General features: G+C 41.1%; 1 protein-coding gene across 1 annotated transcript in view; it reads right to left on the reverse strand.

The window, feature by feature from the left end:
* mctp2a (multiple C2 domains, transmembrane 2a) overlaps window positions 1-14,190 on the reverse strand; it is an 83,029-nt gene extending 68,839 nt beyond the window's left edge. Inside the window, exons 1-4 of the mRNA XM_055222323.1 lie at window positions 14,086-14,190; window positions 10,448-11,370; window positions 8,383-8,442; window positions 6,090-6,189 (exon numbers count right to left, since the gene is read on the reverse strand). Coding sequence (XP_055078298.1) covers window positions 6,090-6,189; window positions 8,383-8,442; window positions 10,448-11,353 — 1,066 coding nt within the window. The 5' untranslated portion in view covers window positions 11,354-11,370; window positions 14,086-14,190. The remainder of the gene's footprint in view (window positions 1-6,089; window positions 6,190-8,382; window positions 8,443-10,447; window positions 11,371-14,085) is intronic.
* Between the last annotated feature and the right edge of the window lie 4,902 nt (window positions 14,191-19,092).

Here is a 19,092-nt window from a genome sequence, read left to right on the forward strand (position 1 = left end):
GCGACTAAGTGCTAACTGTGTGACATTACAGCCTTAAACGTGTTGCCATTTAACTCTCAAATCATTACAAAAACATGTCGACTACGCGTGGAATCCTTCGCCAAAATCAACTGTACACAGTCACACATGCCCCCCCTACCTCCTCCCCCCGGCGTTGTGGTGAGAGACTGATGGAGGACACAGGGAGGAGGAGGCGCACCCACACACAGTGCCGAAACACTGCCATGTAGCCACTTCTTTGTCAGCGAAATGGAAACACTCGCTGGGAGCCCAAATCCTGAAGCAACCGGTGTTAATCTCCTCCCCACGCCTGTTAAAAAGTCTGCTGGTGGGACGGTGCGTGCGGGTATGTTTCAGGGACGTCTTTGTTTCAGGGATTGCATGCAGATTGGCTCGAAGAAGATAAAGAAGAGGGGGGATAAAGGGGAGCCTTGGGGAGCGCCCGCGGGGATGCCTGAATCACATGACAAAAGCCCTGTGGGGATGGTGCTGTCAGGCCTGTCAGCTCCCCACTCCAAATGAACATCTCGCACCGGCCGCGTGACCCACGGCAAGCCCCACCCTGCCAGCCCCTGCCAGCCCCTGCCAGCGCCTGACAGCCAAAGCTCCAGGCAACTTGACAGGAGGAGAAAAAGCTCCGGCGTGACTGGGGACGGTGACGGTGGGAATTAATGGGGGGAAAATAGGGGGAGAACAAAAGGGATGTGGGAGGTAGGGGTGGGGCCGGTGGTGGGGGCGGTTGTGTGGGGAGGCAGGGAGGGTCTTTCAGAATGTGTGATGCCACTGGTGGGTCCCTGGCACCGGGTTGATTGTTGGGCAAACAGAGGAGGGAGCAGAGGCGAGAGAGGCTGCGTCATCTCAGTGCCATGTGAGACAGGGGAGGGTCCGTGTGTCAGGGGTGGTCTGTGGGCCTCCGGAAGAGAAAGTACTAGGCAATATAGTTTTTTATGTCAATTTCGTATGTATATTTTCCAATTTCAGTGTTCACAACTGGTTAAATTTGACTCTATTTTGAATTTATTTTCTATTCTCCTTATACTTGTTCTTTGCGCTGCAACACTGGAATTGTCCCATTGTGTGACCACTAAAAGTTTGCTCATCATATTTTTAAAGTTACACTTGAACTAACAATATTTCTATATTATATGATGACAAAAATAACGGAATACATTTTTTTTGTAGTTACATTTTAAAACACTTTGAACCCTGTGGTTAATAGTGTGTATTGTTATGAATACTTGTATTATTGTTAATAGTAATAATAATAATTTATTTTTTCCCTTATTCCTGTCTATATTTTATGTGATTTATTTGTCATTTTAGTTAAAACTGTATTTTATTTATTTATTTTTTTAAGTAATTTAATTAATTTACTTTTTAAGCAATTAAGTAAATCCAAACATCAATACCAGTGATATAGGTGTAATGGTTATTGCATTATTTTATTTATGTATTTGTTTTGTTTGTTTGTTTGTTTTTTGAGATATGCAAAACTAGAATATGTAGTCAAGAAATAATAATTTTTTAAAAAGACAGACGTACTTACAGGGTAATCTTTGAAACATATGATATTCTAGCACTTTTGGGGTTAATTTTACAGTCCATTTAAGTTTAGTTGCACCTCAGTTACAACATCTACCGGTATTTTTTCACTTTTGTATTGCCATATACTATTGTCTGAATGATCATCGGCATAATTTAAAAAAAGATAAAATTTCAGATGATAATTTTTTGCCCCCACCCCACACAGGAGCGGTGGACAGTGGGGCAGTATTGCACAGCCGGGTGTAACATGTGAAAGATGGTGTGCTGCTGTGTCCTTGAGTTAATTGCACTGAGCCATTTTAATCACTGCAGCATTCATTCTCATCATAGTTACCCAAGATGCCCTCACACATTCACTGATCTAATTCTTTCATCGCGATTAATTATCAAATAAGTTTATGATGTGTTAATTATGTAAGAAACCATGTCATATGGTGGTATATGACCTGCTTGTCTTTAGAAATGGTTGCGTTTTGTAATCAGAAAACTATAACTAGCATAAGGCAATTGTAAAACAAAAATTGTTGAGTGAAGCGGTTTAAATGAGGCTAAAAACAATAGCTGCTAGCATCACGGTAGGTTATCTGTGTTGTGAAGGCTGTTTGGTGTAAGTGTATTTACAACTACATCATATTTTTTCTGTACTAGACTTAATAATGGAATAGCGCCTCCTTGTTGTAATCATTCTGCATACACTATGGGTACGGGCACCGGAGTTTGAGAAACACTGGTAAATGGTAAGTAATAATGTAATGTACACTGAAAATGTTGACCCTCAATAAATGCATTATGTCACTTTGCATTAGTTCAATTAAATGTAAAAAAAATAAAAATAAAATAAAATAAAATAATAAAAAAAGATTATTAATGTAAATAGCCTAAAAACTTACTTGTTTGCTTTGAATCAACTGAAATTTTTAATGTATTAAAAATGTGTTTCTAATTTTGGGTGTACATTTCATTTTTTGACAGTAAAACATAAGTGTGTTTTTTACAATGTTTTGAGCTCTAAGGTTATCAATAACTATACCAGTGATGCACTCAAATAATAATAAGTCATAATATTGACAAGAACACGGGAAAAGGGAGGAATAACCAAATGAAGAGTTAATTTGCAAAAACACAAAAGTACTACCGTATTTTAAAAATCATTAGGGGCTTGCAGTTTACTCTTTGTAATAGTTCGTGTATTAATTTAGAAAGCAGTAAATGACCAAGGCCCGGACTACATCTCCAGCTCTCTTGTACACTACATCAGCAGAAGAACAATGCCGTTCTCCTCAGACGGCCTTCGACAAGTCTCAGAAAGAAGAGGAAATAAAATGTGTGATTCTGCCAAATATGTCCCAAAGCTGTGGAACGCACTCAGAGGCCCCTATTTTATGTACATGGTTTTATCTTGATTTTACTGTTTTATTGTAAGGGTCTTTTAAAACTGTTAAGCATTATGAATTAAAGGAGCTTCAGAAATGTGTATCATCATTATTATTATTAGCATTATTATCATTATCATTATTATTATCATTATTTATTAGTCTGTCTACACCTCCAAAGCTCAAAATGCTCTGTTCCACGCTGTGATGTCATACAGTGGTAGTTTACAAGCAGTTTTTGCCTTTTTGTTTTGTTAACATGACATCACAAGGTGGAAAAGAGTGTTTTCTGTTTGAGTGAATGAAACAAAACACAATATTGACTAGCCTAAGGAAACAATGAAGTATAGCCAAAAACGAGCACATTTTCCACAGTATTAAGATCATTTGATTGTAATTCCTGAGTTGTACACATGGGGGCAGGCTTTCCCACAGTGCACTCCCCACTCCCTTCTCTCTGTCCAGTTGAAAGCAGCACACAGGGACAATAACCCAAAAAGTTCTCAAATTTGTGTGTTACTTCAAAATACTATTACTAGAGAATATAGAGATTAGAAGATGTATGAAGAAGTGAACCAAATACTCAAATAAGGGTGAAAATGCAAGTTACACCTGAGTAACTGGTTTAACGGTCTATCGTATTTGCGTTGTTCTTATCTCACAAAGAAAACATTTGCATATTATGATATTTCAAAATAAATCTATATCTATAAAGGTTTTTTAAATGTTCCACAGTCTGGCATTAAACTGGTATCATGCTGTAGGTGTTTTATTAACTAGAAACTGTAAGGTTGCTGTAAGCGGGGTGACCTCTCCTTAGATCTGACCTGTGATTTGTCCTTCTGGCACCCCCTGCTTGTCTCCATGGAGATAAATAATTGTAATGCTGTGAAATATGGCCGACTATTATTTCTGAAAACATTTCCCAAGTATGTGAAAAATGTTACAATCACCTCAGATGTGTGATGCCTTCTAAAAAAAAAAAAAAAAATACACCTCGACAGGGACGTTATAATTTAAGAGATATATGACTGATTTTGTTTTGTTGCTAAGATAAAAAAAAGAAAAAAAAGTTGTCTACATATATACTGAAAATTAAAGGTTCATTGTGTAACATTTCTGATGTAGGGTTTGCCACCTTCTTGTCTTCATGGAGATGATATTGCTACTACTGTTACTCAAAAATATCTTTAAAACCTGCATTCTTACTGTGCCCGGGGTCGCTTCACCACAGATCTAGCCTGTAACTCGGCCTGCTTCTCTCCATGGACATAGATACATTCAAAGCCATACTGTGGAAATGTTATTGCTTTGTCGAAATGTTCCATAGAGAACACCAAAACAATGGTTCAATTGCTGCTAAACTAAAAGGTAAAAAGTAGCTGTTAATTTGAAAACTACCACTGCATGACATCACAAGGTGGAACAGAGCATTTTGAGCTTTGGAGATGTAGATGGACTAAAAATAAATGGTTACTCAAACATGTGTGAATGAAACAAAACACAAATCCAGGTATGTTTTTGTTGCGGTATCATGGCTTAAAGCTCACAAGAGTCCGTTTTACATAATATAGGACTTTTTAAGCTACTTTAGACTTTAATACCTTGAAAAAAACAGCTCAAAAATGTCTTAATACCCTTCACAAATCCTCACTACTAGTTTTGTTTGTCCAGTCCTTGTTTGGTGTGAATCGTCTTTGAGTAACTGTGAAAAGCGCTATATAAAACCGATGCACACACTGTATTATTATTATTATTATTACTGTCTGATTAGGTTCATTAGGTCTTCTGCACTGCTTATACTTTAGATTCATATGTTCAGACCTCTATCTGTTTCACACCTTGACAGTTTCGTCTGCACTCAGCCGCCTTTCACAGAAGTGTTATGTGATGTTGCTGTGATGTGTCTGGCCAGCTGAATTAAACTCCGACCCCGAGCTACTAAGCGCCAAACCCACCAAGAATAAATGAAGTCTCCTGCAAGAGTGAAAACCATCTCCTGGATCGGGACAACGCAAAAGTGATAGACACAGAGAGCAACAAGTACCATCGTCGGATCAGGAAGGACATCGAGATCCGGAAAAGTGCCTGTCAGACCGTGAATCGCGATGAGGGGGCGTACTAACTTTCTCACACCTGGGATACAGTTCTAAAGAAGTCGGACTGCAGATGGCGCTGTGTTCCTAGTTGAAGCAGTAGGACGACAGCACTGTCTGCAGTCAAAATCTTTTTAAATCACATCACAGCAACATCACGTGACACTTCTGAACAAGGCAAGTCCAGCCCAAACTGTCGAGGTTTGACGGTCTGAAAAGTTGGTAAACATGATGTAGTAAAGACGTCAGAAGTGTTATACGTCTGTGTCTGTTTTAGAAATCACTGACTCCTCCTACTCCGTCAGACTGGTCCAACCACATTCTTCTCATGTGCTACTCGTACTCAATTCACGGTCAACACATTCTTAACTCGCTTTCAAGAGGAGGCCTGTGTCTGTGTGTGTCTGTGTGCGTATTAGAAGCATATTTGCGTAGCGTGTCAAATATTATGAACGTATTGATGTCATTTATTACATTGTACTGTCATGAAATATACAAAAAGGTAAATGCACATGAATAAACATGTTTAACCTGATCGTTTCTAGTACTGACCAGGCCCAAGAACTTACTATAGCCAATATTACAATAAAAATCAACATTTTAACAATATTAGCAGTATCAGCAATATGTCGCATTCACATTCTAGGATTTGATGATGTCATAACCTCTTCCTCTGTGGAAGTTTTTGGAAAATAACCAACATAGCCTCATGGTCTAAATCCCTTTAAATTGACAAACATCGCATCTTTGGAGTTCAATAATGGCACCACATTCTGAACATATATAGAAAAGATAATTTCACTTTTGTGTATTTATACTGACAGAGAAGACGTTACACTTTGTGCCAGTTCTTGTTTCATGTGGACGGGCCCAGGAATTCTGATGGAATGATTCTATAATTTTGATTTAATTTGGTGGAATAATACATGGAGTAAATATAAGTGATAGCTTTACACCAATCAAGAAGCAATTTGTGAAGAAAAGTTGAAAAACATGTTGTTGTTTTTTTTTGCAAAATCATTAATATAAAGATCTTAAGTGTGTTTTAGTCAAATGAGTAGTTGAAGAAGCTTACCGGAGCGCTTGTCTCGGATCACCAGGTTGCGGCCATGTTTGAGGTTGATGTTCAGGAGGTACCTCTGGAAGGGAGCAGGGGTTTGGGGCTCTGTAGACACCTGGGAGTAAAATATATATATTTAGGGATCGGATGAGAATTGATACTTTGCAGATGATGTCAACAACATTCCATGGGGTCTGAAGCTAACTGTAGGCACTGCTCTGTCTGACTTTATTCTGACCTTTACTTTAACACAATTTGACCATAAAGAACTTACTTAAATATATACTATAACTTACAAATAAATATATAAATAAATAAATAAAAACTTAGCTGGAATTACAACTGCTGAGATGATCTGTCCGATTAAAAAAGTCCTGCTCAAAATAACATTACAGTCACAATCTATGGTCAGCAGTTTTTCAGTCAGTCACCCTCACCTTTTTCTTCAAAATCAAACACCTAAAGAGGACCATGCACACTCGGGTGTTTAAATCTTAAAATGTTTCCACCATAGCAATACATGTAGAACACCCCCAGCCTGATGTCACTGCAAAGTATCAATTGGTGGTATTCAGATTCTTCAATGTAATGATGTCATACTCCCAGCTGTGGCCAAGAGTCAGATTTCCCATTTGATAACATTTTATTTTCCTATGAGTTAAAAGATAAATGCACAAACGTTGGACTTGATCATTTCTATTAGCGACTTAGATGGACAGTTAACCCCCTAGCCATCGTGTTCCAAACAAAAAGTGGTTTCAGTTGACTTCTGTTGAAAAATGGTTGCACCTCTGTAACTTTTATTGAACTACTTCTTTCTGTCTGTCTGTAAATCAAGATATAAACATTAATAACAGACCAGTCAGGTTCTTTCCCAGAGGTCAGCTCCTACTAGCGTTAGCAACACATTTGATTGACTGCAATCGTGTCTCGTTGCTAAGGAGGAGCCTTCAACAATATTGCCCCTGTTTGGCTCCTTGGTTGCGCACGCAGCATTACAGATATTAGAACTTGGTTGTAGATTAGTCACTATAACGACTAGCCTTGATTGGCTTCATTTGGCAGCAACCAAACGCTATGGGTGACGTTACACTCCCTCTGTCCACTTCTATATACAATGTATGCTTGACCCTAAAGAACTCCCTATATTACAACACAAATCAATATTATTGGCCTATAAAATGTTGTGATGTCACCTGAAAGTCAGCAACTGAGATGAGACAAGACACAAGATTGGGTCCATGAGAACAACACAACTTTGATCAAATTTTAGCCACATGATTCATTTCTTTTATATTCTCTGCTGTGTGTTTTTAATTATGCCTTTTCAACAGATGTAACTCACCAAAAGCTTTATTTTGTCCATGCTAAATGTAAACATAAACATGTGTGCACAGTGTTATACGGTTTTACCCTTCAGGCAGTGTTGGGAGGTAACTAAATACACCAATACGTATCAAAATTCCTTTTTGTACTTTTGAGTATCTGTACATCCGGTAAAGTTATTCTTTCCTTTGGTGATGTTCTGACCAAAGTTCCTTTCTTAAAATTAAAGGAATGCATTACATTTAGGCTAGCAATTTAGGCTTCAAATTAGATTTAATCAGTGACAAATGCATTCAGTCAGTTCAAGAAACATGCTGTGTTATTCCTCTGTCGCGTCTTACACAGCAACTTAAAGTGAAAGTATTTTAGGTATTTAGAATACAGTATTCAGTTTACAATATAACAGAATATATTGCAATATACTGTACATTTGAATATAATTTTCAGTATTTTGTAACTATATACATACTCAACTATATATACTAAAAATTTTCCCGACACACTGAAACTGTGTGGCATGAGGTCCATCCCTTACAATTACATTTAATTATACAGCAGAGATGACTCAGCACCAATAATGACTGTTACTACTGTTATGTTAATGTAACATGCCCAAGGACTGACTAAAGACACTGTACAAAGAGAAATGAGCACTACCCTTGGGCCAAAATATCATTTTAAAACCATGGTTGTTAAAGATACACTGTGTAACATTTGTGTTGAGGGATCTGCCACCTGCTTGTCTCTATGGCAATGTTATTGCTTTGCCTGAGGGCTCCCCTCTCCACAAATCTGACATGTAACTACTAGCATCAGAAAAGTTGTATGCCTCTCTATGGAAAATTCCAGGTAAAGCCAAAACATCTCCATGGAGACAAGCATGTAGCAGAACCTCCACCAGAAAAGTTACACAGTGTAGCTGTTACATCCTAATAAGTAAAAATCTGCATAAATATGCTGTATTACTTTGAGATGTACTTACAGAATTTTCTGGCAGTTCAAGTAGGTTGTCATCATTGAAGTCAAACTGTTCACTGGACACCTACAACAAAAATACAACAAAAGTCATTAGTTATCTGGTTCAGAAAAGGCAAGAACATTGAAATATACTCAAAATTAAATATTTAGCTACATTTGAGATTGGAGGTGAATCATATTTTTAATAAAAATGTGGTTGAAAATAAATTATTAGTGTTATTTCTTTAAAGGAAGTGTGTGTAGCCTGTACTCAGTTTTAAAATAGGTCCTACAGTCACAACTGAACCTGTGTTATCAGATCCTTCACCTGCAGATAGAGACACATACAAGTTTTTTCATTGTCACTATATGGACAGGCCATGTCTCATGTGAAAGCTCAGAACCTCAACCAGAACCTTAAGAATAAATAGGCATTACAATTTATTTCAGTAAAAGCTATATTTGATTTGTACATGTTTACCTCATGGGGACACTGTTAGGTCATCAACAGTTTATTTAAAGTGCAAAAATGTATTTCCTTAGATTTTATCAAATCATATTTTTGCAGTGTCTGTTTTCTCTTGTTTGTGTTGTGAAGGTGTTTGTCTGGTGGAGGTCAGGGTGTTGTTAGAATGTACAATTTTTTTTATATTTTTTTATACCTATGTCTATCTATTTTCATATTGTAGAAGAAAACAAGAAGAAAAAACCCTCTTGATTGACCTATGGTCCTAGTTGGTCACGTGATTTCGAAACAAATATAAAGAAGATCTGCTTTACAGCAACAAACAAGTTCCTGGATTCACCTCCTTGAGCTCACCCACCTTAGGACAGGGACCACTCTGGGGCATCATGCTCCCAGGTCAGCGCCTGATAAGATAATGGCCATTGCAATTTTCATATTGTTTTGAAAATGAAATATTCCCCAAAAACAACATTGTATTATGTTCAGCAAGTTTCATTTTCACTTTTGCCCCCCCCTCCCTTTGCTTACCATGCTAAATCACTACCCCTTCAGAGCACTATCAGAAACCAATCATCATACATCCCACTGAAATGAAATAACATCGCATCAGGTCTGTGAAGTTGTAGTGTAATATTTTGCATTCTGATTTTGTATATTTATGGAAAATTTACCTTGCAGGAGCATGGGCGATGGATACAGGTGTTTACATTTTAACAACTAAATAGCAAAACTATATAATCCTGAGAAATTTGTTAGGGTTTTTTTGTTTGTTTTTTTATAAGTATATTTTATTTTTGACGGGACAAACATTATCAATATTATAACTTATCACAAGTGGGATCAAATTGCCACCATTAGCATTTGTCTGTTAGTGTCATGTAACTATAGCCATGCTGCTATTTAACCATGCTCGCCCTACTGTTCCAAGCACAGACAACTTAACATATCAAGAGTCTTCAAAAAGAAAGTGAAAGTGCCACACAATAACTCTCAATAACAAAATCCCAGTAGTGATTCATAACAGACAGCACCTGCAGCCACTCAGGTCATAACACTCTCTTTAAAGGTTGGTAAGTAAGAAGCCTGTCCATATACGGAGAATGAGAAAAACTTGTATATGTCCTCTACCTGCAGGCTCTGACAACACAGATTCAGTTGTTTTTGTTTCAATTTTAACCCCGTAAAAGCACAGGCTACATACAGTTAAAAGACCCTTATTACACTATTTTCCTTGTCAAAAACATGCCCAGTGTTGTGTTTTGGTTGATTCACACATGTTTAACACACAAACCTTGTTCTTCCTTCAAACTGAAAACACTACACATTGTGAAGTCATGTGGTAAAACAAGAAGTGCTCCACTGTGTTTTTAAACTCCATACAGCTTCACTAGAATCATTTTGATAATCTCAGCCCTGGAATTTCCAATCTCTACTAAACAAAAGGGAGCTGTTAAATTGAAAACTACCACGTCATGACATCACAAGGTGGAACTGAGCATTTTGAGTGTTGGAAATATAGATAGACTAATAATAACTTAAAGCTCACAAGTGAATTTTGCATAATATAGGACCATTTAGTGTTGTTAAATAGAAACATGACAAACAAAACAATGTTTTTCCTGACCTCTGCCATCTCCTCAGTGTTGCGCTCACAGGGGCTTCCTAACAGTGTCTCCTCTTCATCCAGGCAGAATTCGATCATGTCTAGAGGAGCAAACATCTCCTTCTCCTGCTCCTCTGAGTCGGTGGCGTTCCAGGGCAACTTCTCATCACTGGGCGACTCACAGGCCGAGTCCAGCGATGTCCCATCCGTCTCCGCTGGTGTCGCCGGAATGTCCAAACCCAGGCTGCTCGGACACTTCCTTTTAATCATGAGCGGAGTACCTTTTTCGGATGCAGGTTTCTTCTCAGGTTTCTTCACCCCCGACTGTGCCCCCATGGAATGAGCACGGGCTATAAATGCGGCAAGAGACCCAACTTCTTCCACATCGTCCATGTATTGAAGTTTATCGCTGGATTGCTGTACGTTCTTAAAAACAGTTCTAGGAGTGGGAATAGGTTCAGAGGTCGATCGCAGTGGATTTGCTTTGTTTTTATCAACTTGAGCGTAAATCGGTTCATCCAAGACACTACTTTTCCGGTCTCTGGGTAGATTCTGCAGTTCACTCATGTCCTCGAAGAGAGCCTCTGCCGGTGCGCTAATGCGATTGGAAGCTAGCAGTTTAGTTTCCGAGAGATATCTTAGCTGGACTTCGTGTATCGCTTCCATGTATATTGGAACATCGTTCGCAGTGTTGCTGGAGGTCGAATCGGAATCACTGGCCGCAGGGGGGATGTCGAAGTTGAATGGCTCGTTATCATCATCCAGTTGGGGCTTGACCATGCGGAGGTCGGGTACGGAGATGCTGCGTCGGTATGCTAGCTTCTTAGGAGGCTTTGAAGGGCTCTTCTTGCCAAGCTTTTTCAGGTTTGGGAACTTGGCCTTGATGCGCCAATTTTCCAACACGTTCTTCTTCTTCTTTTCGTCCATCTTGGAAAGGGTTGAACCTGGAATGACAGAATGGTGTGTTAGTGACTGAAGCAACACAAAATGACAGATAGTTACTTTATTTATTGTAAAAAGATTTTGAGGCGACATGCAAGAGTCTTTAAAGACGGGGTATTTTACTTCTATGGGGGTGTTAATATTTAGATCAAAATCTTACCTTTTATTGTTTTGAAAATGCTATATTCGATGGAAACATGTATGCATTAACCTGTTTTATAGTTCTTTTGTTTTTGACCCTCTGAGTCTTCCCTCTCTTTGCTCTCCATGCTAAGTCACTCCCCCGTCAGAGCACTATCACAAAACAATCAGTGTGCTTCCCGCAAATGAAACTACTGCACATCGCATCAGTGTGTGAAGTTGTAGTGTATTGTTTTGTATCATGCTTTTGTTTGCACAGAATCATCCTGCAGTAAAGAGGGTTTGAATAGGGCCTGGTGGCGATTGCTAGATTACTTAAGGCATGTTTTTGATGAGGGAACATTATTATAACATGGTAAAAAGCTTAAAAAAAAAGATTTTGCCTAATACAACCTAACTATAAGGCAAGTCATTTAAATGTAAGACCACTGGCAAGACATGGATAAAAATCCCATCCGTTTTTGCCAGAAAGATGACAAAGAACACCCCCGTGCTATGAATCCACTCACTAATGTAATCAAATGTAAACTCTTTATGTGCAAGTTTTTACAGTGAAAACAGAACAGTGCAAATTAACTAGACTAATGCTGTCATACGTGATAATCAAAAATGTGTTTTTTCCCATTTCTGGTAAAATTGTTAAGATCTACAGGCAATTTCAGAGTGTCTGGAGCTGATTCCACTGTCTGATTGAAAAGAAAAGGCCAACTGGGCAAAGGCCAAGGATCGGGTAGTTTGTTCCCAACAAATTATTTGCCTAAACTGCTCAAATACAACAGTGGTGCTGAGGGAAAAAACATACTACATTGTACAAAAGTATAAACAGATCTGTTTTAAAATGTCTGAACTACACTGAGATATGCAAACAATGATAAACAATGATTACGATTTGAGATGAGCATACATGTCAAAACTAATACACAAAATCTAAAGTAATGACGAGGAAATGCACTAACTATATCAGTCCATTATAATGCAGTGGAAAGCCAGGAGGAAACTGTTGGCTGGATTCAGTATGGAAGCGACTGCCCTGATATCTGCACTGACCTGTCAGTGACACAGTTCAGAAACTATTTTTATTGGATCAGATGTTCATAAATATGCAGACCGTACACACATCTGAGACAAGAGCTTTGTAATCCACCTGTCATCATTAATGAAGTGATGGCTGTCACCTACAGGCATCCAAATGTCATTTTAGCTGTGGTTTCAGAACGCCACAGTTCTAGGAATTACTGTGTGTTGCTGTTCCCAGTTATATTCACAAATTTGTTTGTTGTATATTTTTGTATGATTTTTTTATTTTTATTTTATTTATTTATTTTTTGTGAAGCATATTCCCATTAAAAGGCCTTGTATTTTAATGTTAAATTTTGTATAGATACTTTACAACTGATGTCATCAACATTTCCAGGGGGTGGGAAGCTAATTCAAAGCACTATTCTGTCTGAAGCTCTGTTACTCAAATTTAGTGGTGGAAGTAAAAGTACTGTACCACACTTAAGCACAAATTTTAGGTATCTGTACTTTACCTAAGTACATTTTAAAGGGGATACAATTCACTTTTTTTCACTAGATTTGATGCAGTGGACAAAATTCAGCACAAATCTTTATCAAAATCACTATATGTGAAGTGATATAAGACCTCAAAATATTCATGAAATATTTTTACTTATTGCTCTTTAAGTACATTTTAAAACAAGTACTTTATCACATGAAATAATCTACTTAAGTAAAAGTATTACTTTTTTGTTTTGCTCAGGTATCTGTATTTTTACTTAAGTGGAAAAATTGAATACTTCTTCCACCGCTGCTCAAGTTAGACTTAACCAGCTCTTTCTGGTCAGATTGTTTTAAACAGTAAAGCTCTGACATGGTTGGAACTGAAGCAGGTGAGATGATTCGTGCAGTTAAATAAGTCTGTGTGGGAGACTTGTTTAACGGCCCAAATCATTACAGTAACAAACTAGCTCGCGTTAGCCAACAGTTTTTCAGTTAGTCACTCTCACCTTTTTGTTGAAAATCACCTAAACAGGACCATGAAACGCTCGGATTGATCACAGGCTCCTGAAAATGTTTTGTTTAAACCCATTTAGTATTTTTTCTTCAGATTTCAAGACTTCAAGACTGTCTTAAAACTTTTTCGTCTGTGTTTGTCTGTGTCACCATGGAAACTGCTGAACATTCCGCCAATAGACATACATGTAGAAGACCCTCAGCGTGATGTATAAAGTCAACAGACTCATTTAGAACGCCATGGCTTTTATGGGAATGTTTTATCTTTTTCTCATATTGTGACTCACACAATTCAGAAGTTGCATGTAATGTTGTCTCCTGCCAAGTCTTTAATAAGTATAATCTAATATTATATGAAATGGTTTAAAACATTTGAGAGCCAAGATTCCTTCAAAATAACTCCCAACTCTTAACTCTGTCTTTACTTATCCCAGTTAAACAAAACCAAAAGCAAAAACAAACATTCCCCATCAAGCTATTTCAATAAATTAACATCAAATCACACCTAAGTTACTATATCACCTTATTAATCAAATATATGAATTCAAATTGTACTTTACCTGACCAGTAAAAATTAGTTTCACACAGCGCTCATGTCAATAGCTTCCCATAGTGATGACACATACCAGAGAGGCCCGGCTGGTGTGCTCCTCCGCCCCACACTCGAGCACCCGACCTGGGATTGGTGCAGGAAGTACACCGGGTCAAACTCACCCGACCAGTCCCACCAGTCCGGTTTCAACCATCTGAATACCAGTCCTGCAGTACAGTAAGTACTACCAAAAGTCGCTTAAGGCTCACTGTGTTTTGTTTAGTTTCCTTCACACATGTCTGACTAATCCTACATAAGGCTGTCTGCATCCCCAAAGCTCAAAATGCTCTGTTCCACCTTGTGATGTCATTGAGTGGTAACAGCTATTTTTAAATGGTCATAGTCACATTTTTATATAACGCTTTTATGCCTTCAAATCAAGACACTCAAAGCACTTTACAACAACCGACCACTCACACACACCTTCACGCATCAGTGTACACAGACACTGGGGGCAAGGTGGGTTAAGTGTGTTGCCCAAGGACACAATGACAGTATTCATCTGTGTTTTACCTTTTGTACAGTTGAGATGGTCTCTAATGTCTGCTGCTGCATCGAGGAGTGAAGCAGTTTCAATAAGGCTGAAGCAATAGCTGTAACTTCAAAGTTTGTCAGATTCAGAGGAGACATAGCGAGGAGCAGAGGAGACAGAGCGAAGAGCAGAGGAGACAGAGCGAGGAGCAGAGGAGACAGAGCGAGGAGCAGAGGAGAGAGAGGGGAGCAGAGGAGGCACAGCAAGGAGCAGAAGAGACAGAGAAAGGCGCAGAGGAGACAGACAGGCGCAGAGGGGACACAGTGAGGAGCAGAGGATACAGAGCAAGGAGCAGAGGAGACAGAGCGAGGAGCAGAGGAGACACAGCGAGGAGCAGAGGGGAGAGAGGAGCAGAGGAGGAGAGGGGAGCAGAGGAGGCACAGCAAGGAGCAGAAGAGAGAGAGAAAGGTGAAGAGGAGACAGAGAAAGGTGCAGAGGAGACAGAAAGGCGCAGAGGGGACACAGCGAGGAGCAGAGGATACAGAGCAAGGAGCAGAGGAGACAGAGCGAGGAGCAGAGGAGACAGAGCAAGGAGCAGAGGGGAGAGAGAAGCAGAGGGGAGAGAGGAGCAGAGGAGGAGAGGGGAGCAGAGGAGGCACAGCAAGGAGCAGAAGAGACAGAGAAAGGCGCAGAGGAGACAGAAAGGCGCAGAGGGGACACAGCGAGGAGCAGAGGATACAGAGCAAGGAGCAGAGGAGACAGAGCGAGGAGCAGAGGAGACAGAGCAAGGAGCAGAGGGGAGAGAGAAGCAGAGGGGAGAGAGGAGCAGAGGAGGAGAGGGGAGCAGAGGAGGCACAGCAAGGAGCAGAAGAGACAGAGAAAGGCGCAGAGGAGACAAAAAGGCGCAGAGGGGACACAGCGAGGAGCAGAGGATACAGAGCAAGGAGCAGAGGAGACAGAGCGAGGAGCAGAAGAGACGCAGCGAGGAGCAGAGGGGAGAGAGGAGAAGAGGAGGAGAGGGGAGCAGAGGAGGCACAGCAAGGAGCAGAAGAGACAGAGAAAGGAGCAGAGTGGACACAGCGAGGAGCAGAGGAGAGAGGAGCAGGGGGAGAGATGGGCAGAGGAGAGAGGAGCAGAAGAGATACAGCGAGGGGCAGAGGAGATAGAGCAAGGAGCAGAGGAGTTACAGCAAAGAGTAGAGGAGACAGAGAAAGGAGCAGAAGGGACACAGCAAGGAACAGAGGAGACACAGCGAGAAGCAAAGGAGACACAGCGAGTAGAAGAGGAGCCAAAGCGAGGAGCAGTGGAGACACAGTGAGGAGCAGTGGAGACACAGTGAGTCTCTAGTCTCTGAAAGTTGTGAAAAACAATTATAAACTCATCACGGTGAGTAATTAGGATGCTCATAATGCATAAGGTAAGTGAGGAATAACTTTAGGTCACTGCAAACTGATCTGTGGGAGAAGTATTTAAGGGATGAGGGTCTTTCTCTTATCTGAAGGTGTTCTTAAAATGTGCCCACATACAAAATGAAAGTACGATCCCTACGTGAGCCGTCCTCCCTGTGTCCTGCCTGCAGCAAGCTAACATGAGCTAACACAAGCTTTACGTCGCTCTCTCGTATCAAACCCCTCTCTTTGTCCCGTGTTTATCACAGTATTTGGCTATTTATTTTCCTACATGACGCTGTTTGCTCTGTGCATGCTTTACACTTCCTCAAATATGGGCCCAATTATTTGAATAATTTGTTAAGCTCTGCTCCTCGTCCGACTGTTGTCCTGGTGGCTCCAAACCCGTGGTGCTGCTGGATTGTGGGGCATATGACATCTTGGCCGTGTCTTTCCTCTCTGCTCAGCTCGGATCTCTCGCTGTGTGGAGTCTTGTCCCAGAGTCCAAGGATAAGTCCGACCATAGTCCCACCCTATCCTGCAACCCCCGGCTTTGTTTACCCCGGGCCCCAACCCACCCAGAGAGCACATTTCTGTTTGCTATGTATAAACTACAGCTTTACAACTGAACTGAATCACCCCCTTTCTCTGTCCATCTCTCTCTTTCTTTCTTCATCCATCCCTTCTTGCTCTCTTACATCTGTTCTTTCCTCTCTCACTTGCTTGCTAACATCTCTCTGTCATTGCCTCTATCTCTCTGTCCATCTTTCTCTCTGTCTCTGCCTGCATCTCTGTCCATCTTTCTTCCTCTATCCCTTCTTGCTCTTACTTCCTTTCTTTCCTCTTTTATCTCTCTTATACCTCTGTCTGTCCATCTCTCTCTGTCTCTCCGCCTCTATCTCTCTCTCTTCCTCCATCCCTTCTTGCTCTCTATTACTTCCGTTCTTTCCTCACTTTTTACTTCACTTGTTTGCTCCCATCTCTCTCTTTCTGCCTCTATCTCTCGGTCCACCTCTCTCTTTTGCTTTCTTTCTTGTTCTATTTCTTCTTACTCTTTATTTCCTTTTGTTCCTGTTTTCACCCCTCGCTTGCTCCCATCTCTCTCTCTCATTGCCTCTCTCTCTGTGCATCCCTCTTTCTTCCTCTATCCCTTCTTGCTCTCTCTTACTTCCTTTCTTTTCACATCCCACTTGCTTGTCCCCTCTCTCTGCCTTTATGTCCCTGTCCATCTTTCTCCATCCCTCTTTCTTCCTCTACCTCTGCTTGCTTTCTCCCCTCCTTTCATTTTCTCTCTCAATCCTTTTTGCTCTTTTTTTACTCCCTCTCTTTTCCCCTCTCAGTTATTGGGCCTGCCCCCTCCTCTCTCTTTTGGTCTCCGTTTCTTTCTTTTTCTCTCTCTGCTTGCTTTTTACCCTCCTTTAATTTTCTCTCTATTCCTTCCTGTTCTCACTCCCCCCCCACTTGCGTGCTTCCCTGTCTCTCTCAATCCCTCATCTACTATCTCACTTACTTTCTTTCTCTCTCTGCCTCTCTCTTCACCTCTTTCTCCCTCTCCCTCTGCTTGCTCTCTCTGCTTTCATTTTCACTTTCTTTCCCTTCTTACTTTCTCAATCCCTGTCTTTATTCTTTTTCCCTTACTGCCTCTCTCTCTCTCTCACTTCCTTTGTCTCTCCACCTCTGTCTCTCTGTCTTTTGTCCTCTCCCTCTGCTTGTTCTCTCTTGCTCTCACTCCCTTTGTCTCTCTCCCTTGCTCCTCTCTCTCTTCCCCCCTCATTTCCTCACTTTCTCCCTCTGCCTCTATCTCTCTGTCCATCTCTCTCTCCGTCTATCACTTGCATCCTCTCCCTCTGCTTGCTCTCTCTTCTCTTACCTCCCTTTTCACTCTGTATATCTCTTATTACCTTGCTCCTCTCTTTCTACCTCTCTTCCTCCCTCACTCACCTCCTCTCTTACTTGCGTCCTTTCTTTCTCTGGCTCTATCTCTCAGTCCATCTTTTTCTCTTTCTCTCATTCTCTTTTTGCCCTCTTGCTCCCATTCTTTCTCCTCTATTATCCCGCGTTTTCTCTCTTCACTCTTTTCTTCTCATCCCTTCTTGCTGTCTCTTCCTCACTCCCTTATCTCCCCTCTTACTCTTTCTCTGCTCTTCCTTGCCCTCCTCCCTCATGCCTTACCCTCTCCCTTATTTCTCCTTATTTCTCACGTATTGTCTCTCTCTCCCTCTTTCCATCGCTTTGTCTCCTTCCCCTCTCTCTACCCTCTCTAGTTGACCCTCTGCCTGTCTCTCTTCTTCTTACTCCTTCAATCCTTCTCGATCCCCTCTCTCTCCCCATCACTCTGCCTCTACCCTCCGTCCCTCCATCCCTCCCCCTCTCTCTCCCCTGTGCACAGACACAGCAGATGTGTTTGAGTATGGCCCGCGACTTGTTCAATATTTACCAGCGTCTTAAAGGAGCTCAGGGCCACATGAACGCTCCCAAACTTGGCTCTGGGTTGAAAGGCAGATCGGGAGGTTCTGGGGGGGAGGGTTGTGTGTCTGTGGTGGGGGGGGGCTTGTGGGGCGTTTGTGGTCGTGTATGTGGGGGGGTGCGGGGCTCGTTGTGGGGGGGTACTGGGGGATAGGGCAGGGTCCCTTGACAGGTGGCACAGCTCATCTCCAGCTTGGGTAGTCAGGAAGAGGGGTCTAAGCCAATGGCACAGCTGGTATGAGGGAAGAGGAGAGAGAAAGATAGAGAGATAGATAGAGAGAAACAGCAATTGAAAGATTTTTATTTTTAACTTTTATTGATTCTTCTATACCTCATCCTATTTCCAAAAGAAAAAGCAAATCAGAAGTATGTAACATGATGTGTACAATACTATACACCACAAAGCTATTTACATACAATTTACAAGAAAAGGAGGGTTACGATGGGGAAGGGGTCAGTGGGGTCTGCAAGGTCAGGGCTGAGGGTGACGCAGGGGAAGGGTTCATTCGATTTTGGAGACAGTGATCCAGAGCTGAACCCTCTGAGGAGGGTCCACTCAGCTACTGCCTCCAGTGGACCAGGAGCCGCTCCAGTGGGCCAGGAGCCGCTCCAGTGGGCCAGGAGCCGCTCCAGTGGGCCAGGAGCCGCT

Source organism: Periophthalmus magnuspinnatus, chromosome 6, assembly GCF_009829125.3.
Source record: "Periophthalmus magnuspinnatus isolate fPerMag1 chromosome 6, fPerMag1.2.pri, whole genome shotgun sequence".
In the NCBI taxonomy this organism is placed as follows: Eukaryota; Metazoa; Chordata; class Actinopteri; order Gobiiformes; family Gobiidae; genus Periophthalmus; species Periophthalmus magnuspinnatus.